General features: G+C 47.0%; 1 protein-coding gene across 5 annotated transcripts in view; it reads right to left on the reverse strand.

Moving 5' to 3' along the window:
- MVB12B (multivesicular body subunit 12B) overlaps nt 1-20,388 on the reverse strand; it is a 153,908-nt gene that overhangs the window by 110,039 nt on the left and 23,481 nt on the right. For all 5 annotated transcript variants that reach the window (XM_054584366.1, XM_054584369.1, XM_054584367.1 and 2 more), the window contains one exon: nt 3,817-3,924. In XM_054584366.1, the coding sequence (XP_054440341.1) occupies nt 3,817-3,924 (108 nt within the window). The remainder of the gene's footprint in view (nt 1-3,816; nt 3,925-20,388) is intronic.

The raw sequence follows: 20,388 nt of genomic DNA on the forward strand, positions 1-20,388 counted from the left end.
ATTAAATTAAAAAAAAAAACCCACGAGGATGAAAACTATCTGTCACCACTGTAAATCCAAGCCTAGCACAGTTCTCGGCACACAGCTGGTGCTCAGTCATTATTTGCTGAATAAATTAATGTTTTTTTGGTACATTTTCAATTGGGTGGACTGCTCAAAGTCAGAAATCAGGCTGGATTTGCTGGGATGACAAACTTAAACTGTGTCAATAAAAACATTAAAAGTATGTTTAATAAATACATTAAAACTTAAACTGTGTCAATAAAAACATTAAAAGTATGTTTAATAAATACACTATAAATTAATAAATACATAATACAAAAGCACAGAAATGAAGTCAAGTCTTCAAAATTTAACTGAAGGTCGATGTGCCAAGTGTAAGCTACGGCTGGTGTTTTTGTGGCCCTATTGTCACAAAACCGTTTCTCTCTCACAGGACTCTGCTTGCCAGCCACTTCCCATTAGTCCACCTCTGGTGGCCGGGCCCCGGGAAAATGGCGCACAGTGCGGCACAGCAAGTGGAAGGTGGACCCTATGGGCGCATAGGCAGGGTTTGAACCGTGAACCTGACTCGCAGCCATCAGCTGCTTCCAGAGTCGCCTCCTCTAATCTATCATAATTTTTTTCATGGCAGTTGCGTCTCCATGTCATCGCTGCGTTCTGCATTGAGAAATTAACAACTGGGTATGTTTCCCTGCCCCGGAGATGGATGGGCATTCATCAATATCCTTCTCAAGTGTCTTCTGCTTGACAAGTTGGGCTTTACAGAAGTCAACTGCAAACCACTTAGCACGACCTCACCCTCACACTCTACGAATGTCCCTGATCATAAAACCAGAACGTCAGTGCTGTGGCCATTTAAAAAAAAAAAGCATCAAAAAACCCTCCCATGCATACAAAATGGGAGGCTGCTCTGCCAGCGCTTCCCGCAGTCTGAGTGGGGTCCCTCCGCGCACGGGGCTGCGCTGTACTGGGTTTAATACACTAGGTCTGCGACACCATTAATTTTGCGTGTTCCTCTCCCCTCCCCCATCCCGTGCTTCCTTTCATTTCCTCCTCATAAATATGAAGAACGTATTCCCAATCCTTGTTGAGCAAATGATTCATGCCAAAAGCCCAATATGCACTGACTCAGGGTATTTATATTGCCTCTGGTAGCCAGTATTTGCTAGTATACTGTAATTATTTTTGACAACCTTGCATTTAAGGTAGCCACAGATAACCAACTTAATATTCAAATGTTCATAAATCCTTCTGTTTAATACCCTCCCTACCTAATCTATGTACATTATTATTACAGGTAATGCAGAAAGTACAGGGCGTGAAAAGCGCAATTAATCTCGATCCTTCCCCAGGAAGCAATGTCACTCCAAAGCCAGGTTTCTGTATTAATAGCATTATTGGGAGAAAGAAATTTAGGTTCCAAAGGAGTCTCCCAAAACTCCTACATTGGGAGTCTCAAGTCACCTAATTAAGAATCTGTCCAGTCTTGAGATCCCACATCCCTCCTTTGCAGCTGTAAAAAATTATGCTATGCAAAGTCTTGGCTCTGACAGCAGGGCCAGCACAGACCGGCTGCGACAGATTAAAATATGCCTCATTCCTGCCCGCCGCTCCTGGCCCAGCAAGCGGGCCCGCCGCCCCCTGCAATGGATCCCTTTGGATGTCGCTACAGGACACATTCAACCTTTCTCTGAAAACAAAATGCACCTATTTCCTATATTGCTTCGAAAGAGAGGCAGCAGTTTCTCACGCTGCCCCAGTCCCCATGTTACAGCCCTGGCCACAGCCGCTGCCACCCGGTCCTCGTGGAGGACGACACACAAAGGAGGTGCGCAACGAGCGTCTCTCTAGGGTTCAACAGATGTTGACTAAATCGATGCATTTTCTATAATATGTTTACCTAGGACACCCACAATTAACAAGCTCCAATGACTCCTCTGTCATTTTTTAGACTTGTCACTGTCTCCAACACCGAGCAATTGGGGACTCTTCTGGCCTAGAGTACCAATAACCCACAGCCTTCGGGGGAAATGCAACAAAAACAGAAATCAAACATGACCAGAGAGATCACGGCTGTCCTGGGAGGCCACAGCTTCGGGCTGAAGCCGCCTCAGCCAGGACGGGCAGAGCCTGAGCAGAGGTCGGTGCCGCCGCCACAAAACCGTGGTGCAGGGCGAGCTCGTGCACACGGGCCGCCAAGCCCTGGGAGCTTGTCCACACAGCCCCAAGCAGCAGCGGATGCACTGACCTGCACAGAGGGGACAGAAGCTAAAAACATAAGTAGTTCCAAAAAAGGGTTCAGGTAAACGCCCGGGACCAAGGCCCAGGGAGTGCGCTGTGTGAGCGTGGACACGGGAGGGAAGGTGGGGCGATGGGGGGCTACCCCAACTCAAGAGCCCCGTGTCTGTGAGGGCAGCCCGACCTCCAGACCTGCCGCCGGTGGCTGCTCAGGCTGCCCAAAGGGCCCCAGGGACCCGCTCAGCCTCATCACAGGCGCGGCTGCCGCCTTCCGGCCTGTCCATAGGATGAAAGAGGTTTCCCGTGCTTCGCCCCAGGACTGCCCCCACCCTACGAGAAACCCTGCGCTTTACGACGAGCACGCGTTACTCTCGTAATGAGAGGGGAAATTAAAGCGCTGACTTCTCCCCCAGTCCTGAATATGATATAAATAATTTTCCTACAAAAGACTTACCGATACGCACAGGAGTGGCAGGTGGGAGAGAGTGACAGCAGAGAACTGTGTGACTGTCTACATCCAGCAAACACAGAAGGGACAGGCGAGGACCCCGTGACAGGACCAAGGGGCCGTGGTGGGGGGATGGTGATGGAAAGGCCATTTCTTTTCCCTTTCAAGCTTCTGAATGAAGATGTTTAAAGTTGTTGGGTTTTTTTTTTTTTAATTTTAAACCATGTACACATATTACTGTTATAATAAAATTTATAAAAATAGATTAATAAAAATGTTTCAAAAAAACTGCATCAGAAAGAGACGGTAACATTTAGGACCCCCCCCCCCAAAATGACACCCCTGAAAATGAAAGTCTGACTGCTCCCTATTGGGGGCTAGGAAGGGCAGCTGACACGGAGAAGCCCCAAGACGCCCTGATGTCAGGAAGGGCGCTCATTCCTCAGGAGACTGTCCCGGGGCGGGAGGGGCACACGTGCCAGGCGGCTGGCGCAGGCCCCGCACAAAGCGGACATTCAGGGACGCTATTTCCCCTTTTGTCAAGCCACCCATTCAAACACTATTGGAAAAGCTTGCGTAGATATCTTCAAAAATTTCCTGATTTATGGGCCGAGGATGAAAAACAGCACACTAACAGAAATCTCCATTTGGTGGATGACTACCCGCAGAAACAGCGAGACTCTCTGTCACAGAGACTCAGGGAGAAAGAGTCATTTGGAAACAGGGCTGGGTCTGTGGAGAGGGCGACCGTGTAGCACCTTTCTGGCTCTGCCTCCATTTGTGGGTCGGCTTTAAATCTAGCTTCACTGGAAAGTTCTCACGTCCACACTCCCCGTGATTTGTTACTTGGAGGCAAGGTGGGCAAACAAGAGCTGTGAGAGAAATTTCCTAGTTTCCTTCCGAGAACGCATTTTAATGGAATTCACGGTACACCTGGGTACAGGGTTAATAATACTGTTAATAAATGAAGCACAGCACTAGCTGCTGATTCTACCCAGTTCACTAAAACCACAGATAAATTAACATGGCAATGAAAATAAACCACAACAAAAACATGAGGACATTTCAAACAGGAATGCAGGTGGCTTGTGCTCGCTCAGCAAAAGGAAAAGCACTACTGGACTTACATTTTCTTTGGAAAAGGATCTTGTGAAACACAGGTATCTGGTAACCTTGGATTTAAATAAGCCGTCTTTCCAGAGGTCAGCATCCACACCATCTGCCGTCTGCGCAACCTACACCAGAGAGACAGAGAAGGACCGCAGGTAAGGCAGGATGGAACCGAAGGCGTGTGCGAGGGCTTCTTCCTACCTGTGCCAATTAACACCGGCCCGAACTCTCATGGCATCTCATTAGTTCATTTCACTAGGCCCGGGGAAGAGATTTTCCAAAAGGGGAAAAGGGAGAGTGTGAAAAATACAACTTCTAAAAATATGGTCCCCGGGGAAGCCCTTGATTAAAGACACCCTGACAAAAATGGTTCTAATGAGAAAAGAGCAACTTTTGTTGTAATGGACCAAGGAGGGATTGGAGAAGTCAGCACATTAAGTTGCTCATTACCACTTACTCGGGGGATGGGAGGGGGGCAGGAAAAAGTCCAACGGGGTGTGAAATGCCACCTGAGAGGGGCGCCGCCCGGGGGAGACTGACTGGGCCCCCTGCCGCAGGACCCCGGGCCAGCCAGGGTACGCCCGTCCGTGGGGGTCTACTGGGGACCGGGGGCAGGTGTCAGGAAAATTCGCTCCTCACCATGTCTTCTTGGCACAAGCTCTGCGAGGGGTATTCAAGGTCAGAAACTGTATCATCATTGAAAAATAAGGACGATCCAGTTCCTAGTGTACAGTCTCACTAGGAAGCCAATTTCTCATGTCCAGATGTAGACACTTCCCTCTAAGGAGAGTTCAAGGATGAAGACAGCCTTGACTTGGGCCTTACAGGGTCTGTGTGCTGGACTGCGGGGCGGGGGATTGGTGTGAGGGCCCACGGTTGTGGGAAAGAGATTACGACGAGACGGGAAGCGGACAGCGGACAAGGCTGGATGAGGCAGTGCCCCTGCCGATTCTTCCACACTGCTCTCTGGGGGGACTGTCAGGGCTCGGTCTGCTGTCGCTCCAGCCACCTAACATGACAGCGTCCCCAGCATCTCGCCGGAGGATTCATCAGCCCCCAGCACCGCAGCAGGCACCCGAGGGGGCCACTGGGAAGGCTCAGGGAGCCCGTCCCCTGTGGGATGCACCTGGAGTCTCCCTGCTTGCCCTGTGAGAAGCAGATTCCGGGATACAGTCCTGGATCCGACCACCTCCCTGCCATGCTGACAAACTGCTGAAAGCCTCTCCATTCTTTACCCCCCCAAAACTGCCCGAGCCAGCCCCATCCCGTGAGCATGCTCACAGAGCACGCCGGTGGCCCCTGTCACATACACAGGCTGGGGCACGCGGGGGCAGGGCGGCTCCGCCGGGACATTCCCAGGCCCCCACGGCCACGTTCTCTGAGGCCGCCTCAGAGAAGCCCACAGGCCATGAGGTAAGAGAAAAATGCTTTTCTTGTCCCAAACCCAGCAACTGTAAATTAGCAAATGCTACAAAGGGAGAAAAAAGGTCCTTCTGCTAAATATGCAAATATGTTTGACCTGAAATATGAAGGAGGAATGGCATGGAGATAATTTGAGGAACTGGTTGCTCCAAGTATGTCGTCCCCACAGAAAAAAAAACGTGATGGCACAGGGCGAGGCCTCATCAGCCCTTTTTCCCATAATGGTCACGCATAAAGTTTCTTGAAAAACACGACATTCGAGGCAGCGACCCCAACTCTCCACCACCAAGGGTCCCTTTCATTTCTTTTCTCCCTTGGGTCCTCTGTTTTAAAAGATATTTTGCTTCCCAAACTCTACTTTTATTGTACTTCCTCAATTCTAGGATGTAGTCATTTGGGAATTACCCCTGGATTTAATAAACACCGCTTTAGGAAAAAAAGAAATAGTATCATATCGAAATGTACAGACCTCTTTTAAGGTGCATCCCAATTTCAGAACCACTAAAATGTGAAAATAAAAAATGTAGAGGAACAAAGAAATAAGGAAAATAAGGACACCTATGTGGCTTCTCTATAACAAATACATTACTTTTAATACATTTTTTAAAAAGTCTATGGAACACTCGATGTGCAGAATCACAGGCCGGGACCTCAGAGGAGAGAAAGCTGTGCCTACCCTCCCACGGGAGGCAGGTTCTCCCGCGCATGTGGCGAGTCCACGGAGGGTGGTATGCACCCTACATCAAGGCGATTGCTTCCAGGGTTGGAAAATGATGATTCCCGCCTCGCACCACTGCTAGAATTTTTCTCTTCTTTTCCTGGGTGAGAAGACACCTTGGCATGTTAAGGAGGCCGGTGTAGGTCCGTTGCGGGCAGCGGCCGGCCCTCCCTCCGAGGCCCCTTCTCCCTCCCGGGGGGTGGCCATCTCCGCCCCGAGCTGAGGAGCACTGTACATGGACACCCAAGCCAGAGGTCCAGCCTTGCTCTGAGTCCACAACTCATCTGCGCTCGAGTAAAACGTGTGATGCCCCCCAGGCCCAGCCAAGGGAAGGCAAGGAAGGAGGGGTGAGAAGGAGGGAGGGAGGGAGAGTATGTCTCTGTGTGGGAGGGGTCTGGGCAGAAGGCAGAGACACCTGAAGCCTGGGCCGCCTGAGCTGGACCCACGCAGGGGCCACGGTTCCATGAGCAGGGGCCGGAGTGAGAGGGCCTGGGCCTGTCTCGCGGGGAGCAGTCGGGAAGGGGCCTCGGTGTCAGGAGGCTGGGCACTCCCAGCCTTGCCTCCCCTGCAGCGATCCAACCTACCAAGAAACTTCTTTCCAATCCAGTCACATAAAGGTGCTTACTAACCCTAAATTCTTCCTGTCCCAAGTTAGAGGAGCTAAGGTGAGCTAACGACCTACAAGGTAAGCTATGGGGGAGGCAGGTATCGGCATGGGGCACCTCTGCAAAAGTTCACATCTAAACTGACCCCGTGACCTCGGCGGCCAGTCTCTGACTCCTGAGATGGGAAGTGCGTGTGTGTCTGTAGGGAAGCGCGGCCCCTCCCGCGCACTGAGGGGTTAGAGGAGCCCGTGAGCTGAGCGTGCGAGGCGCCTGCCACAGTGCTCACCAAGCGCTCGCCCACAAAGCTGGCGCTAATAGATCCAAACTAAAAATGGGGACAAACATCGATCCAAACAATGAAAGTGATGTCATGCCACACCGGAATTCGAAAAACCCTGAACTGTCCCATCAGAACTCAGCTCTCACCTCGGGTCCTCTGGGGTGCCCTCCCCATCTCGGGGGGTAGGTCTTCCAACACAAATGACATACTTGTGCGATCAGCATTTACTGGCCCCTCCTACGCACAAGGACGCCTACGCGGATCGCCTTTTATCCTCTGCACTAGGCGGAGTGCCTGGTACATATGGGCCCAGGGTTTGTCGAAGGAATGACTGAACAAATTAGCCATTCGGTCAGGAGCAAAGTGTGAAAAGCCACAGACCCTGTCAGTGACCCAAGTAAGGGAAGAATTTTTTTTTTAATGGAATTTCCCAGATTTACTGTCTGGCACTTACATCTTTCAACAATCAGGCCACTTTTCTTTTTGGTTCCCTTGTGTGTGCCCTGCCTTGTTCCCCAAATGACTAGAGTATCATCAATGATGCCGCTGACTGTAGTGCGTCCACAGTGTCTGTTATAGAGTCTTACACATGCACGGATACTCACACACACAAACACGTTCACACACAGAGACACATATTCTCACAAACACAGATACACGCACCCACCTCTGCATATCCACATGCACACATACACACTTTCTCTTACACGCACACACACACTCACACTGATTAACACCCCCACCCCTGTCTCGTTCTAGCAGCTGCCTGGGTATAGGCGCTGCCTCTGAGGAGGTCTAGGTTGAACACATGGGTCTCTCTCTCTCCTCTGCTAAAGCGACAACCAAGTGGAGAAAGTACGAACCCGCTAAAACGAGAAGCAAGAGAGGAGCACAACGCTAGGGAGATGCCAACCACAGTTTGCGGGGTGGAAAGTGGAAGGAACGGACTGGGCAGGGTGGAGGGGTTGGCATCTAAGGGTCTGAGGGGACCTCACAAAGCTCCAGCGCCTGGAGCCACCAGGCAGCAGTGGGGATGAGGGGGGAGGGCGCGAAGGTGCCGGGTGTGCGTTTAGGGATGAAATAGGTCAGTAAACAAAGTGGTTGTTAAACTCCCAGATCCCTACCCTCATTTCGGATGCACTTGCTGCAGAAATGAATCCAGTAAGATGCAGGACTCCAAAACACAGCCAGGCGGATGAGGAAGGAGGTGAGGAGGGAGTGAGACTCCAGAGCGGAAACAGGGGGGTTAACAATGCACGCCGAACGGCGGGTCCCCTCCCCTGCCACCACCAGGCTCACCTCGGCAGGCGGTGGTACCCCCTCCACTCTGGATAATGAAGGATTCATCCCCCGGGAAACCAAGGAGTGCCAGCGAGTAGACCGTCACACGCAGACTCTGGGGGTCTCCTGTCACAGAAGCTCGTCCCTGCAGCATCCCCTGTGGTCCCCCACCCCACCCCCACCCCCACGCCCAGAGCTCCCACACGAGGAGCTAGCACCTCGCTCTTAAATATAAACTGACAACGAAGAATCACCAGGCATTGAGGGGAAGTCAGGTGGCACAGGTAATATGAGGAAACAATGAAAGCTGAGGAACAAACAACAAAATCTATAATTAACATCCTCTGAGGGATGAGGGAACATATGGCGTCCACAAAACCAGAGTGGAATATTGTGAAAATGCTCTTAAAAGGAACAATTTAAGACTATAAAGAGCCTAGAAATAAAAAAGTTATAGGTAAAATTTTAAAATTCAAGAATAAAATAGTGGAAGAGAAAATTGAGGAATTCTTCCAGAAAGTAAAATACAAAGATGAGATAAACTATAGGATCAATACAACATCCAACTAATGACATTTCTGGAAAGAGAAATTAAAAAAATGAGAGAGAGCTGAGCCTCCATATTAAAGGGATCCTGAATGTTCTACCCCACTAAACCAAGAAGACCCATCCCAAAGCAAAAAAACAGAGAATCCTACCAAACTGGGGATTTAAAAAACCACCATTAACACTTCTAGAGAGAAATAACAGGTCACACACAAAGAAAATAACAGGTCGCAGACAATGCGGTACCTTATGTGCCCGGAACCTAATTATTTTATAACTGGGAGTTTATACCTTTTGACTCTATATAACTTTTATAATAAGGAAAACAACCATTTAAAAGGCTCCGTTTGATGGGGTGAGAAATAAAGATTTGCTTGAGAAACACTTTGTAAATCAGCTGTCCCACGGAGCCACCTGGGCGGGGGCTGTGCGGTTAACCCTTCGCTCAGCGGCAGGCTCCTCCATGTCAGACTCCAGCGCTGTCTGCCCAAAGGGAAGCTCCTGAAAGATGTCACCGCTAACCACCAGATTCGTCAACCTGTTCACACCCCGGTGTTTTAAGACAGCCCGCCCACAATCCAAACATGTATTTGGCAGACAGAAAGCAATCAAAGGGGCCAGGAAACTCTGCAGACATTCCAAAGGAAATACCTGGCTGGCACTATGAGCAAGAATGAAGTTCAAAGGGCCCTGGACGCGTTAGATCATGCACTGTGGAGACGAACACTTGGCTCAGGTCAGACAGTGACTCTTCATCAGAGCAGTGCAGATGCAGCCAGGAGGCCGGGCGCCGAAGTCACCAGCCTCTAGGTCGCCACCAGGAGGTCTGCCCAACATGCTTTCTAAAAACTACAAAGTGAAAAGAGCTATTCAACTCATCTGGTGCCAAGGTGAAGAACTCTAGGCTGTTTTCTTTCTGTTCTGATTTCATTTGCATCCTCTCCTTTTGTATCCTGAATGGAGAGCTCAAGGCAGCCACAGGACTTCAGCTGCAAATGTCTAATAATTTTTAGCAAAAGAAATGCGTACCGCATACGCGGCTCTGTCCCTGAGACTGCTGCCTCTCCCTCAGCCCCGGGCTGCTCCCTCCGCCCCCATCGCAGAGCAGAGGGGCACAACCAGCCACCCCTCTTCTGCCTCCGTGGTGCTGTGCCACGCCGGCTGGCCCTCTAGCTCTCCCTCCTCAAACTAACCTTTCCTGTACCTGCTGGCGATCCCCTGCCTCCCTGCTTTCGCTCCTGTTCCCTCTCAGGCCTCACCACGTGGAAGCCTCTCATCACTCGGACCTGCTGAAAGAACCCTGATCCTGCACAGCCTCCCTGATGGCATCAGCCAGAAGCACACTCTCTCCTTCCAGAACCTTCCCTCTCCTCTGGCTTCTCGCATCAAACCTTCTCTAATATGGACAAAAACATGTCACTCTTTTGTAATACAAGTTTTAGTTTTGAAAAAATCAGGTAGTAGAGACCTTAAAAAAAAAAAAAAAAAAGAGCGGGGCCTTCAAATACTTGCAAATGTGTACAAGGAAGGGAGTTGCCAGAGAAATCATAGGACCCCTCAGTTAAATGAGAATTTCAGATAATCAATGAATGCTTTTTCAAATTTAAGAAATTTCAAACTTTTTGGATTTAAGTGGGCATCCTGTATTTTCATTTGCTAAATCTGGCCCGAACACAAAGGATGTCCTAGGCTTTGTTGAGTGAAAAACTGGAACCGAAGTGGAAGCCGGGCAGCAGGAGCGTGGTTGTGCGGCGCCCCCAGCGCCCTGTGGACCCCATGGCGGGAGCCCGGACACGCTCACCCGGGAGGAGCTAAGTAACATGTGCGTCAGGCAGTAAAAATGAGCAAGAGTTTACAGCATGATCTAGTGGACATTAAAAGCACCAGTTATGATTTATTTCTATGTCATTTACATATACAAATATGGGGGAAAAGAAAGGCAAAAGAGCAAACCAATGACAGCGGTTACTAGAAATTAGGGGTGTGGCCAAAAGGAACTTGAGCTTTGGTTGTATTATTTGGTTTTTTAAAACAAGAAGGTTTTTGTATTCCTTACTTGATTAAAAGTAAATACAACTTTTTGCAAAAAGAAAAAAACAAGTCTAGAAGGATAGCTCTGAACTGTGTGGGATCCGAGAAAAGGAAAGGTAATATTTTCACTCCTTAGTTGCTTTAATTCTATATGATTTGAAAATGAGCTTTCACAATTTTAAAATGTCATGAAGATATTTGAAATTAAATCTTACAAGGCAGGGTTCACCAATCCTCCCCACCACAGGTCCTGGGAGTAAGAGAGAATGTCATTATGGGAGACAAGTCTGATGAGCAGAGAAGAGAGAGGCGGGTGCGTGAGGCTGGTGCCTCCTGATCGCCTCCTGTCTGCTAACCATGCCCAGCGTTCCAGGGGCCTTTCCTGGCTGGACCCTGACGGTGACCCGTGCCTCCTAGCACCCAGTACCTACTCTCCTGGGCCAGGGAAGCAGGAGGAGGCAGCAGGTGAAAACATGGGCTTCGATATCGGAAAGATGTGAATTCAAATCCTGACTTCACCACTCAGTAGCTCTGTGACCTTGGCTGAGCAACTCCATCTCTCTGAGCTTCACCTCTACCTTTGTAAGTGGAGGCGATGGGTTCTATCTCCTACAGGTGTAGTAATAACAAAAGGAGACATTGCAAATAAAGTGCCTTGCCCTGCTGCACCCGGTACACGGTTATTGCTTGATAGACGGTAAATACTGGTGCTGGCGTTCTATCAAAGCACTGCCTCCCTCCCACTCCTGTGGGCAGGCTGGCCTGGCTTTAAACAGAGACCTCTCCCTGCGTGTGCTGCCATCACTAGGGTGCAGTTCACCTCTACACGCCACAAGTTGTTACTTTTCTTTCGGCAAACATTTACTAAGCACTCCTGGTACGGGAGAAACAGGCACCGTGCCCTCCAGCACAGTCAGGCAGGAGTGCACCGTGGCCCCTCCCTCAGAGGGAGGCCAGCAGGCACGGGGAATCGCACAGGGGCAGGGGAGCAGGGCAGAGGCGGGACACCTGGGTTTGACCTCAGCTCATCCACACCTGTTGTGTGACCTCAAGAAGCACCCTGCGGCTTCGTTTTCTTATTAGGAAAATAAGACTATAAATGGTAATTTCGCAGGGTCACTGTGTGAAGTAAATACTGTGTATAGCGCAGCTGGCATGGGGACAGACAGATGCAGCATGGATAGCCTGTGTTACTGGGAGTGCAAGGCAGAGTGGCATCAGTGCTACAAGGAATAGACGAGAAGAGTAGGAAAGCACATCAGGGTGCAAGACGGGGCTAGGGGAGGGCAGCAAGAGGAGATTCAAGGGTAGTGAGCAGAGGAAGGGGCAGGCAGGCCCCCTCACAGGCAGGATCAGAACAGCACTGGCAGGGGAGTGGGCTGGCTGAGCTGTGGCCAGTGAAGCGGGAGGGAAGGGCCAGGGGCAGAGGCGGGCGGAGCAGGGTGGGGTGGGAGGCAGGACTAGCCCTGGTAGAAGAGGGGGCATCTCTGCGAGACTGGGAGCAGGGGGAGGAATGCTGAGTGATACGATGCTAAAGGAGACCCCTGGACCTGAGAGCGGAGGGCTGGAGCCTCTTGGAAGAGGCTGTGCAGGACTAGGATGGTGAGGGCTGAGCTGGGGAGGTAGCAGAGGCAGGAAAGGATGACACAAACATGATGCAAAGGTAGAACCATGAAACTGCCTGCAGGGGTGGGAGGGAGGGCAGAGTGGGCAGAGGAGCCCCAGGGCGATCCAGGCCTCGGACTGGCAGGGACAGTTCAGGGGCAGCTGTGGGTTGGGGGACTGGGTGAGGGTGGTAAGGCAACAGAAGACAGCAGAGTTCTGGAGTATTCAGGTTGAGTGTAAGACAGCCACGATATGTGGGCTTGTCCACCAGGCAGGGGGAAGCGTGGGCATATGAAGAGCAGAAGTCTGAGCACTGGTCCTCTGGGGAGGGTGGCCGCTCCCCTCGCATGTGTCTGGGACCCCAGCTGGAGGAGAGCCCAGCGAAAGGCTGGGACAGACCCCGGGGGCGTGCTCGGTGCGGGGGGGGGTGTGTGGCTACCACAGAAGGGGAGCAAGAAAGAACGAGGTAGAAAACAGGTAAAAACCACATTTGAGGCATAAGAGAAATCATATTTAAGAAAGAAGGCCTACAGAAGAATATTAGATGACCTAAGAAGTTACTGCAATAAATACAGTTAAAAAAATACCATGTAATTAATGCTAAACATGTTATGAAACAGTACATGCAACAGAATCCCATTATTGCTAGAACACACACACACACACACAACTAAAACCAAAGGATATATGTATATCACAATGTTATCAGCATTTTTTCTCCAAGTGGTGAGATTAAGTCACTTTTATTTTCTTTTTTGTACTTTTCTGTATCTTCCAAATTGTCCACAAAGATCATGTGCTAGTCCTGTATTCAGAAAATGAATACATTAAGGAAGGAAGAAGGCGGTCAACAGCACCCAAAGCTGAGGTGAGGTCAAGAAGCAGAACTAGAAAAAACCACTGAGCTGGACAGAAACTAAGGGGTGAGAGAAAATACTGAGACAGGATGGCAAGTGGAAACAGCCATGGGCCAGAAGGGCTCGCAAAGGCAGTGCCGGAGGGGCGGGAAGGCGGTGGCAGTGGCTTGTTTTTAGGAACAGAGAGGACGTGGGCAGGTCTGTGTGGAAAGGGGTAGAGGAGGACAGAATGAATGGGATTTACACAAGAAGGGATTTAGAGGCAATGATGAGGCAGAAAGAAGTGGAAATGAGAACTCACCTGGAGGATTAACACTGGGAAGAAAGAGATGGGCCCAAAAGGGCCCCCCCCTTGCCACCTCTCTCCTCATTCTCTCAGGGATTACACAGGATATTCACAGTGCCCGGCGCCTGGCACAGGACCTGCAGATCTGTGAGTGCCGCCCCTCTTCCTCTGCTCCACCCAGGAGGGTGGCCTGCGCAAAGGAGCCTGCCAATTGACCCAGGACGGGGGGCGTGATGCTCGCTAACAACAACGGCACAGGTCTGGCCGATTCTGGAGACCCCCCACTCTGAGACTCTAAGATAGAAAGTGCCTTCTTAACAGCAAGGAAGTTTTTCTATGAAACCAAATCACTTGACCTCAAGGCAGGCCCACTCACAAGCCACAACTTCTGAGTGCAATTCAATAAGACTATGAAAACAAACAGGGTCTAAGATAAGAAGGTAACATCTTTGATAAATGGCATTGTTCTGCCTTCCAGCATCCTTGCAGGGTATGGTTAAGGAGATAGTAAAATCTCGCAACCCTGGGATTAGCAGAAAATCCAGTGACCCTCCCTGGCTTCTGCAGCCTTGAGGAAGGACACGGGCCTGTGCACTGGCCCAGGCTCCCCACCCACGTTGCCGGCCCCACCTCTGCCCAGGCAGACCGCCCACCTGGAGCAGTGGGACAGGTTCTGGCTGGAGCAGAGCCAAGCTGCTCAGACCCCCGGGCCAGGCTCTGAGCTCCCGGCTGGCTGGCTCTAACAAAGGGCCCCTGAAAGAGGCCCAGCAAGACAAGAAGGACGGGAAGAGTTAAAGTGATGGGATTTAAGAGGAGACGTGTTGAACTTGTGAGCTCATGAGTCACGCTCAATGACAGGAGCAAGAAAGCAAAGGAGATGAACTGGCACTTGTGACTAAGTCACCCTTCCTAGTCACTCCATTACTCAGCTCTCAAACCACACTGCCAGCTATAATTGCATTTCAATTCATGTTTAACACAAACATAACTTAGTTGGATGTTAGCATCCGATATCCCAGACACAGAAAGGCAAAACAGAAAGGAGCCAGCTAATTTAATTCAATAAACGCTCTTCGCCTGCCCGGTGGTGGACATGCGCTCCCAGGCACTGAGCTGGGGGCTGGGGGTGCAGCTCTGTGTGTGTGTCTCTGGAGGTGACAGAGACACACACATGCTGACAACCACAGTTAAAGAGTGGTCAGAGCTGCAACAGAGGAAAGTAAACACACCATCAAAAGACAAAGAGCTAGAGCCCCATGCCACAGGGAGATGAATGGTGAGCATGCACAAAGGCACAGAGGCAGGAATGGGCACGGCACATCTGAGCGACTGTATGGAGTTCAAGGGGATGCGACGAGGCCTAGAAGGTAGGGAAGGGCTAATCAAAATAGGTCTTAGGTTCCAGGGAAGTCCATCCATTTGATAAACGCCTCCTGAGTGCTAGTTGCTGAATATCCAGTAGTAAATAAAACAATGAATTTGCCTTTGCACCTAAAAACAAGGTGAGTAATCTGATCTTTCAGACAGTTTCCGAGGCTGGAATGGAGTTGGGGAGATGCCCTGGGGACAGTTCCATTGGCTGTAACAAAGGAGAGCAGGGAATAGTTATTGGGTATTTCCTTAGTCAACAGATCAATCCCTTCTTAAGCTCCTTCGCTCTCATTCCACCCTCTCTGCAATCACAGTGGAATCTGCAATCATGTATTTTCTATCACGTTAACCTTACAAACCTGTCAACCTAAACCATGATCAAAAGGGTCATGGAATAGCCAAGAAACTGGGCGTGGACAGTCTGAATTAGGAACAATAAAAGAATTCGATGAGGATGTTTGACATAAGAAAAAATATGTTTCAAAAATTAGCTTTCCTCTATACAAACTGAGAGAAGCTTCCTATCTTTTTCAAAGCTTTCAGACAGTTTGCAGAATGTGGGAATTACTAGTTCCTCAACAATTTTAGAGAATGCTACATTAAAACAATTTGGGCCTGGTACTTTTGTTAGAAATAATTCTCTAATGACTTCTCCAATTTCTTCCTTGATACAGGTTTGTTATTGGAGTTCTTCTTAAGTAGCAGTAGCAATGATCTAACTCATCAAGGTTTTCAATTTTAGTTGCATACAGGAGCTTTTCATCATATTCTCTAAGTTTCCAATCTCCTTGTACTCTTACTTTCCTTTCCTTAATCTAAATTCTGCTTATATTTCTTTTTACTATCGCATTTGCCAAAAAGTTTATCTATTATGCTTCATACAAAGAACCAATTCTCAATCAACAACTTTCTCTCCTTTACTCTTCTGATTTCTCATTCTGACTTTATTATTTCTTTCCATGTATTTTTCTAGCTATTTTAGCTATGGGAAAATATTAATTGGTCTAACACACATGTAATTAGAGTCTCAGAAAAAGAAGAGATTAAAGAGAACCGTTTTAACGATGCCCCCAAATTTTCCAACTGCAACAACAGTAGAATATCCATTCTTTGCAGGGGTTCGTGGATCATTTACCAAGAGAGATCACAGTCTAGGCTGGGGCTGATACTGCAGCCCAAGTCCAGCCTGTAGCCTGTTTGCGTATAGCCTATAAATGACAAATAGTTTCTATGGGATAAAAAATAAATAAATAAGCAACAGAGAACACATGTGGCCCACAAAGCTTAAAATATTAACTATCTGGACCTTTACAGGAAAAGTTTGCTGACTGCTATTCTAAACCATAAACTTAATTTGTTCTCTGATGACATGGAATTAAATAAGATGTTAATAACAGAGCTATATCTAGAAAACCCCCAATATATGGAAGTGAGACAATACACATCTAAATAACCCATGAGTCAAAGAACTCAAAGGGGAAATTAAATAGTAATATAAATGGAATTCAAATTAATAGCAAAATTTTAGGGATGCAGCTAATGCAGAGTTTAGAGGGAAATTCATAGCATTAAATATTCTTAGAAATGAAGAGATTTCTTAGAAATGAAGAGATCAATAACCCAAGCTTCCACCTTGAAAAAACTAGAACATCAAACCCAAAGTAAACAGAAGAAAGGAAATAATAAAGAGAAAACATAAAATTAATAAAGAAAATCAAATGCTGGTTCTTTGTCAAGATGAATAAAATTAATAAAAGCCTAGGTAGCCCGAAGAGGAAAAAAGAGAGATAACACCAATGATCATTACTAGGAATGAATAAGAGGACATCCTACAGGATATCCGAGAGATATTAAAAAGATAAGAAAATATTATGAACAACTTTATGCCCAGGCACTGGAAAACTTAAATGGGAAAATTCCTTGACAGATACAAATTACCAAAGCTCATTCAAGAATATATAATTTGAATAGCACTGTATCTATGTAAAAACTTGAACTGTTGTTAAAAACTTACCCAAGTCCAGGCCCAGATAGCTTCACCCGCAAATTTTACAAACATTTAAAGGAAAATAATACCAATTCTATATTAAATATTCCAGAAAACAAATGATTTGGGAAGGACCACTTCCCAAATCATTACATGAGGCCATCATTAACCTAATACCAAAACCAGACAAAGACATTGTAAGAAAAGAAAACCACAAATCAATCAAAATTTCTCATGAACATATCATAAAATGTCTTGGCAAAACCTTAGCAAATCGAATCTAACAATAAATTATAAGGCAATGTATTATGTCTGTGTGGGGTTTCTCCCAGAAATCCAAGTTTGGTCAACATCAAAAATCAGTCAGTATATTTCATCATATTAAAAGACTAAAAAGGAAAAGTGATATGATTATTCCAGTAGGTATAGATAAAGCATTTGACAAAATTCAACACCCATATACGATGAAAAACAAAAAACGAAAACAAAACCCTCTCTGGAAGCTTACCTCCTTAGCTTATTAAATAGTATCTAGGAAAAATAAACCAGAAAACTACAGCCAACACTACATTTAAGCGGTGAGACGATGAGCACTTTCCCCCGAGATCTGGAGCAAGGCAGAGACATCTGCTCTCCCCAGTGCAGCATAACGGCGCGCTGGGTGTTCCGGTCGGTGCCACAGGACAAGAAAAAGAAAAGGGCGCATAGACTGGACAGGAGGAGGTAAAACTGAATGCCACTTACAATAGTGTCAAAAATAGGCAATGCTTAAGGCTAGATCTGGCCAAAGATCTGCATGACCTATACACTGAAAACCAAAAAAAGACTGATGAGAAAAACTGAAGAGGACTTAAATAAATGAAGGGCTATGACATGTTATTTGGAAATAATTTAAGATTCAGAGGTAAGTTACAAAAATGACATAAAAAATTCCTGTGCACTACCCTTTAGCCAGATTCCCTAACATGTTAGTGTTTTAGCACATTTGCTTTTTCTCTCTCTCTTTCTCCCTCTAAGGAATATATATATAGTCATACATTTATTTTTATGCTATATTCTTCACACATATCAAGAGGCACATGATATCTATTTGTCTCGTTACTGGTAATGTCAACCAGTAACTTGCTTAAGGTGGGAGGTGTTTGGTTCCCCACTTTTATACTTTGCAACTAATAAGTATTTTGTGAGAGACACTTGGAGACTATGTAAATATACTACTTCTCATAAAATTCTCACTTAGTTCTTTTGACATTTAGATGTACCTTTTCAGACCAAGAAGAAATCAACAGGTGTGACTATATAAAAACTTCATAAGATGAACAATAATCAACAAACTTTGATACTATAAACAAAGTTGAAAGACAACGATAGACTGAGAGAAAAATACTTGTATACAACAGTCAAAGAATAAACAGAATAAAGGGAATCCTCCAAATCAGTAAGAAAAAGCCAACCAAATGAGTCAACTCTAAAAACAGAAAATTAATAGAAAAAAATACAAAAGGCCAATAAACATGAAAAGATGCTCGACCTCACTGCCAATAACAACTGCAAATTTACAGTGTGCCCCTAGTTTGGAAAAATAAAAATAAGAAGACCGATGCAAAGAGTGACAGTAAGAATGAGGGTAAATAGGAACTTTTCTGTATCATTTACTGGAGGTATATATACAGTGGTAAAGGATTTTTGAAAAGCTATTGGCAGTAACCACTAAAACTTAAAATGTACACACCATTTCACCATCTGCTCACACCCAAAGATGTGTGTATAGGCATACTTATCACAGCATTGCTCTTCAAAAACCAAAGAAAAAATTAAATTTCTATTAGCAGGGCAGTGGCTAACAAGTTACAGTGGAAAAACAGCCATTAAAAAAGAATGAGGTTGATATGGAAAGATTTCCTGCATACAGCGTTTGGGAAAAGAGAAAAAAAGGAATATCATGTAGAGCACATTTATTAATAATAACAATAATCATATAATAATAGCGACATGGCTCAAGGTATTGCAAGTTACCGTTTCAAGCACTTTGTGAACAGCAGCTCATTTCATCCCCCCCACAATGTTATGAGGAAAGTTCTGTGAATAGCCCCCACTTTAGAGACAAAGAAGCTGATGCTCTAATAGGAGGTAAAGCACCTTCACCAAAGTCACACAGCTTGTAAGCGGCAGAGCCAAGGTATGAACCGAGGTAAGAGGGTTCCCACATCTCTGCTTTTGATCACTACGCCACACGGACTCTCTCTGTACACATATACAAAGGTATTTGCAAAATCACAGAAAGGGGATTGGAAGGATATAGACCAAACTGTTAAAAATAGTTACCTGTTACTAAAACAAAACCTTACTTCACAAATAATCAACTAATTAATGAATAGAGCTGACTGCTGGATCCCTGGAGGTCTGACTACTTGAAGAACAAGAAGAGATTCTGCCTTCTGGTCTCATCTCCCTTACCTGCAGGTCTCTCACAGGCTCTCTGTCCCCTTTAGTGATCTCGGTCTCTCAATAATACAGCTTACCCCTCACAATTCTCAGCTCCAGCCACATCTCCTCTTCCTCATACGCATCATTCTGCATGCAAACAGTCTCTTAATACTATAAATGTGGGCCACAAAAATTGAGAAAGGTGACCTGAAGCATCTGAGTCTTAGAGACATTAAGGAGTAGCTGGCAAGTATTTTAGAAGCATGCGGTAGCATATTTCTTGCCTATATACATAAGGCTGAAACATAAATATTTAGGAAATATTTCTGACAGGCTTACAGATAAATAGATTCTCTTGTTAACCCTGAGTTAACATAAAACAAGCCAGGGCATCTACTCGTAGGAATATGGCATAAGATATGGCATACTTTTTCCTAGTCCTTCCACTGAAAATAACAAAAAATCCTGGACATTATATGAAAGAAACATAAGTAGACTCTGAAAGGTAAGAGAAGAAGGCAGGCAGCTGGCACCCAAGGAACAACAATGTGTTGAGTTCTGTGGCTTCTTTCCTACCCACATATCCCAGGCCTGGAGCTAACAAAGTCAGCAACTGAGAAACAGCACCAGACACAGACCAATAAAAGGCCCTAATAAAAGTCTGCTTTCTCTATGATAACAGCTCATTTAGCCAATAACAATAAGGTCCATGCCAACCAAACACCATAAAAACTGTAATAATACTGTGGCCCCACCCCCATCCATGCCAGTAAAACCAGAGCAGAGGGACGAGTATCCCACCTCACAAGGCTGAAAAAAGGCAGCCCAACACCTCTGACAAGATGGTGTCAGGGAAGGCCAACCGGAGAGCCAGGCCGTTCACCCCCACCCGGCAGTTATGAGGCTTCCCTCCCTCTGCCCCTTCCTCTCTCCAGGGGCGTGACAGGGGAGAAACCTCATGGAAAGCTAGGACTTTCACCATGCTATCTAACAAGGCCACCTCCCCAACCCTGTGATGTCAGCAGGGTCCACAAGGGGGGCTGTAATGAGGCATTTCTGCCACGGAGTCGGGAGTCAGAACTCCCATCACCACCCAGTAGTAACAAGGAGCCCCATCTTCTTGGGTGTCACCAGAAGCCAAGTGGGGAAACTGAACTTCTACTCCTACTTGGC

This window comes from Pteronotus mesoamericanus, unplaced genomic scaffold, assembly GCF_021234165.1.
Source record: "Pteronotus mesoamericanus isolate MK-2021 breed Mesoamerican mustached bat unplaced genomic scaffold, CSHL_Meso_final contig_78, whole genome shotgun sequence".
Lineage (NCBI taxonomy): Eukaryota > Metazoa > Chordata > Mammalia > Chiroptera > Mormoopidae > Pteronotus > Pteronotus mesoamericanus.